At 43.7% G+C, this 5,392-nt stretch overlaps 1 protein-coding gene across 1 annotated transcript; it reads right to left on the bottom strand.

Moving 5' to 3' along the window:
* Positions 1–1,447: 1,447 nt before the first annotated feature.
* On the bottom strand, positions 1,448–4,351 carry LOC148037971 (uncharacterized). The gene is made up of 3 exons (XM_087677004.1): positions 3,627–4,351; positions 2,658–3,276; positions 1,448–2,484 (listed from the first exon to the last, which is right to left on the bottom strand). The coding sequence occupies exons 1-3, from the start codon at positions 4,248–4,250 to the stop codon at positions 2,099–2,101; spliced, it is 1,629 nt and encodes a 542-aa protein (XP_087533130.1). The 5' UTR covers positions 4,251–4,351; the 3' UTR covers positions 1,448–2,098.
* Positions 4,352–5,392: the final 1,041 nt, after the last annotated feature.

Here is a 5,392-nt window from a genome sequence, read left to right as displayed (position 1 = left end):
CTGGCAAGCTGGTGATGCTTAGAATCCACCTCGGGTTGTCTTGGATGTTCTAGAGAAGTGGGGGTGAAGATCTTGAGAGTTCTTGGGCAAGGCAACCATGGTAGTTGTGAAAAGGAAGAGAGAGGGAAGGGCTGGGAAAAAAGTAATTGAGGTTGTTCTCCTCTAACTCTTGAGCCTCCAACTTTGTCTTGGAACCTGTAAAAGTTGCATAGAAAAGAGTGACAACCTACTAAATTAACCATTTTACCTGCAAATATGTCAGAGGATTTAGGCATAGCTCTTGCTTGTCTTTAAGAAAGTTATCACTAATAACTACAGTCCTCATTGTACTTATACATGTTGCCTAAGTAATTAGGGTTTTTAGATTTGAAAAGAAAGCTAGATAGAGAAAAAGAAAAGGGGAAAAGGACCAAAGCCTAAAGCTCTAATAGCACTTGTAATGAATGAGGTTGGGAGGAGAGAGGAGAATGAGATAAAGAGAGAGAAAGAGAGGAAGAAGAAGAGAGAGAAAGACTAGGACAGGAGAGAGAAAGACATGAAAGAAGGGAGAAGAGGAAGAAAGCCATGGAAGCTAAAAGAGAAGTTGAAGAGTCAATTCTTGATTATATGTGGATGCCCTAAACTGGGTCTCTTATACCTTTTGCACCCTAGTCAATGTGACTAGGTATCTAACCCCTAATCCCCATGTATCCTACTCGTTATACATCCATAAGGCTAATCCATTTTACCATTTAATATTATGAGTTAACTTTCTACTAGCCATGAGAGTGCTTATAAGCATTGTCATAACAAGCTAGATATATGATGCAATTTAATGAGAAGGGCTTGATTCTAGAGCAAATACAATACAATATTAGGGTGAACTTTGAAATTGTAACTTAAGAAAAGAAATAGGGAGTTGGTGATGACAACAAGAAACTCCTCGGCAAGGTTAGTTGCATCTATAGTCTTGTTTATATGTACGAGAAAATTGTAAAAGGAAGCATTTTATAAGCATGTATATTATGTGCTTACTTGCATGCAAATTAAACATGGATTTGTTGGCATGTGAAAAACAGTGACTACGGACATACCCGTAAGTTTTTATTCTTAGTCCATTAAATGTGTCTATTTACTTGTCAAAATGCCATTTTCTTTATAGTGGCACACATACATACCCCCCCCCCCCCCCTCCCCACACACACACACACCCCCTCTCTCTTTCTCTATCTCAAAATGTGAATTTAACACTATAACTAGAAAGGATTTTACTCATCAGCATCTCAAGAGACAAAACATAAATTTAACACTATAACCAAAAAGAGTTTGACCCATGAGCACCTCAAGAGACACACAAAGGGGGGGAGAGAGAGAGAGAGAGAGAGAGAGAGAGAGAGAGAGAGAGAGAGAGAGAGAGAGAGAGAGAGAGAGAGAGAGAGAGAGAGAGAGAGAGAGCTAGTGCAAGTAATTGCTAAAAAGTCTTTCTATATATTATGTAAATTCATGTAATAGGGCAAGTGCTTCTACAATAGGCATACTGGATATGCTTTATTGTGCTTTGCATTTCTATATTAATTAGGTAGATGTGATTATTTTGAGTGGACTTTGCAATATGTGTAAAGCCATCTATACCTAATTACACTTGTGTGTGCATAATAGATGAAAAAGGTTATGAGAGCAACTTTCTCTTCATGTGAGGCCATAGCCTAGGTTTGAGATCTTTATTCCCCATGCTCTTCCTAAAGATATAGTGGAAAAATACCAAATCATATGCTAGTCTTGAATATAATAATATGTAATGATTCTTGATGAGATGTAGCTATGTTTCTTTAGATTTCTACCAATTCTACTTGTAATATAGTTGCCCTCTTTTTGCTTTGCCTTTGTAGATCATACTTGGTCACTTTTTGCATTTAATTGTACTTGACGACATGTAGCTATATGTTTTTTTGTAGGTTTTGTAGATTTTTCTTGTAAGCTTTTCCTCTTTTTGGTTCTATGATAATTCCCCTCTTTTTCTTTTCCTTTCTCCATTTAAGAAGGAATGTACTTGGATCAAACTTCAGCTAGTATTATTTAGAGACTAAATGCAACTATATGTGACGTATGGAGGTGCTCACTAGTAGGAGGACCAGCTCGCAGGGGAAAATGATGCGCAAACAAGTTGGAGGTCATCAATATACCAACCATGGCTACCTCTGAAGCCCAAGATAAATGAGTCTCTCCGATTCCATAAGAAATGACGGCCACGAGGACCACCACCACCATTAATTCCAAAACCTTTATCAGGATGTATGCCAAGCCGAATGACAACTGGATGTGGAGCCATGTCACGAACCAAGCCTGACAAGCCTTCAACTTGATCAATAAAGCGACCGGTCAAGAGTTGCAGGACGGAGGTGAGTTGGCTATCAGGGTCGTGGTCATGAGTACCGTGGTTGACAGTCTGGGGCTGGATGTTCTCACCAGAGTAGGTAACCACCAGGCAGCTCACTAGGCGAGGACCTATGCCATTGTTCAAACAAACGGAGGTTTCATATAAAAAGAAATGCAAAAACCCCAAGAAAACATATCTAGAAAAGAAGATTCTGAATGACGTTCACAACATTATTTTAATGATCAAAACGGCAGACACACGTAATTCCTTGATTCTGAATGTTTTTGATGGGCGCACTGACCTGCGCGTAGCTGCACGGATGAGATCCTCTTGCGCTGCTGAAAGTAGTCCTTGACATCCAGCACGTCGTCGAATTTAGTAGGGCCCGGGATCGCACCATCTACGAGTGGAACTACCCTAACCTCATACTGCAAGGATGGGATCCCGTTGTCAATGGAAGGAAGCTTGAGTGGACCAGCTGGCAGCGGCTTTGTGGGATCTTCAAGATACGAAGTCTTCAAGGAAGTCACCGTGCTCTCGTCGCGATCGGCTTGAGCCTTTACGTTATCAAGCTTCGTGTCTTGCCGATACCATCCATAATGATTGTACAACTTCTTGATAGAGTCAATGCTTCCCTGCAGCGCCCTCAGCTTGCTCAAGGTGGCAGACGCTTCAGAGCTGGCCAACAGCCCGCGATTCGCTGCAATGGTGTTGAACACGGTCCCTACGCCGGGGACCTGTTCGTAGCCGGTTGCTGCCCACTGGATGATGGTGGGAGATGTGAGCTCCAGGCTGGGGAACTGGCAAGCGAACTCTGTGATCTTATCCGAAGTGGGAAATGAAGGATTGGCTATGCCGGACATGTACTGCTGGAAAGAGATGCGCCGATTCTTGGATGAATTCAGAGAACTGATCTTTACCTGCATGCATATTGCAACGATCAATCAAGTTAATGCGAAGGCATCAGGAACGTTAAGGAATCGGTTGTATGTTCGAGCTGTGAGAATTAGAGTTCTTGGAGCATGCAAATGAGAATCCGGATGTGCATGAGAATCCAGCAATTGATTACTATTGGCCAGCCCAATAACATGCGCTAGTGGCCGAAATATACTACTACTACCAATACATTGCATACGGCTACTAAGGCACTTTGAATAAGTAGTGACGAGTCACAGCGCCGGCGAGGGCACAGCACGCCAACGATTAGTCACGGGAGAGAGAGAGAGAGCTAGCTCCTTAAATCGATTTTGCCCCTTATATACTAACTGACCTGCAAGGACGCGTCCACGCTGACCCCGGAGAAGATGCCTGCCGCTTGGATATCTGCGTTGAGCTGCGACTGCTGCTCCAACGAGTCGGCGTAGTAGGAGTAGACGGCGTAGTATTCGCCGCCGGTGGTGCGGCTGGAGAGATAACTGTCCCCGAATAACTGCACGAACTGCGCCAGCTCGGTCTTGCTAGCGGGCGGCTTAATGCCGTCCTGGAGGCCCTCAACGTTGGTGACCACCTCCTGACCTTTGGTGTGGCGCGCGTATACGACGATGAAGGTGGTCGTGGAGGTGGTGCTGATGCTCCGGGCGAACTGGAGCTTCTCGGAGATGCTGCCCAGGGGCGAGTAGCCCACCGACAGCGACTGGTCAATGTTGAGGGACTGGACGAGCTTGGCGCTGCTGAAGCAGATGTCGCACTTGACGAAGCTGGTGCCCCCGACGAGCTCCCACTTGCCCTTCACAGCCGTGTTCATCCCCTGCCCGCGCACGGCGTTGTAGCCTTGGAACAACGCCACAGGCACCGACGGTCTAATTCCACCAGCTCTAGCTTTAATTCCAGTAGCTGCGGGTTCCCGTTGGGCGGCGGGTTGCAAGTCAGACGTCGGCCGCTTGAGCTGCGCCATCCTCTCTGTCTCTGTCTGTCTGTCTCTCTCTCTCTCTCTCTCTCTCTCTCGTTCGTTCGTTCGATCGATCGATCTTAGTCATCACAGGCTAACTTGCCTCTCCTTATATAGCAGGTTATTCACAACACCCAGAAGCGCTCCCAAAAAGCCCTTCCACAAAGTGACCTCCAAACTGCCTTATTCAGCATCCTCTGACACTGAATTTATTCCAACCTTTATACCGTCCCCTAAGGCAATCATATGCATAATGCGCCCGTGCCCTGCACCAATACGATTCCATTCGGCATAGTATCTAACACGTCGACCCGTCCTTTTCTCCCGTGAAGAGTAGAGCTACGGGTGTTTCCTTATGGATTGTTTGAGACTTCGTAGTAAATGAGAGAGAAAGAGAGAGAGATTGAGATTGATTTCAAGGTCCCTTATAGAACATTAGAAGAACCGCATGTGAGCAAGGCCGCATTAACCCACATCTGTGTCATTTTAAGCTCAACTCAGCATGGGCACACTTAGTTGCCCTAGAGCACTTGTGACACGAACATTCAACCCTTAGATTGTGAAGCATTTTCATGAGTTCTTCCAAACCTTGTGTCATTACATGATGCATGCAAGTTAGCATGTAGTACATATATTTTTCCTAGTGCATTTATGACAAAAACTTGACCCATGTATTGCAAAATAAGGAATGTTTTCAAATGTAGTATAATGCAAAGCAACAATATATTGAGAGCAATAAAACACAAACACACATACAAATAAGGTGAACTTAGATATGTTATAGATTTGTAGAGCTGGAAGTTTTGTACACCCCTCAAGGGGAGGGGAGTAGGGAATTGTTTTTGTGGCTCAAGGAGGGGATCGAGGTCACTCATTAACATATGTGCCTACATCCCATTCATACAAAAGAGAAAAATAAAAATAAAATTTTACTTAAAGAAGGGAAATTTTAGGAATATAAATAAATGGTTAGACACTTTTAAGGAGAATGCATGCATTTTATGTATTTTGCATTCACAACTAAGTCACTCTATAAATAGGCTTTGAATAACCATAATACATTGGGTTTAGACATAGTAAAGCCCCTTATACACCCATGATAGGTTACAAATCGTGTATCTATATAGAAAAATGAAGCCTTGTAAAAT

The sequence above is a fragment of the Lygodium microphyllum genome, chromosome 4 (assembly GCF_053477565.2).
Source record: "Lygodium microphyllum isolate KBCC chromosome 4, Lygodium_microphyllum_v1.1.10, whole genome shotgun sequence".
NCBI lineage: Eukaryota > Viridiplantae > Streptophyta > Polypodiopsida > Schizaeales > Lygodiaceae > Lygodium > Lygodium microphyllum.
The sequence above is the reverse complement of the archived record's forward strand: the minus strand, read 5'-3'. Positions and strand labels throughout refer to the sequence as shown.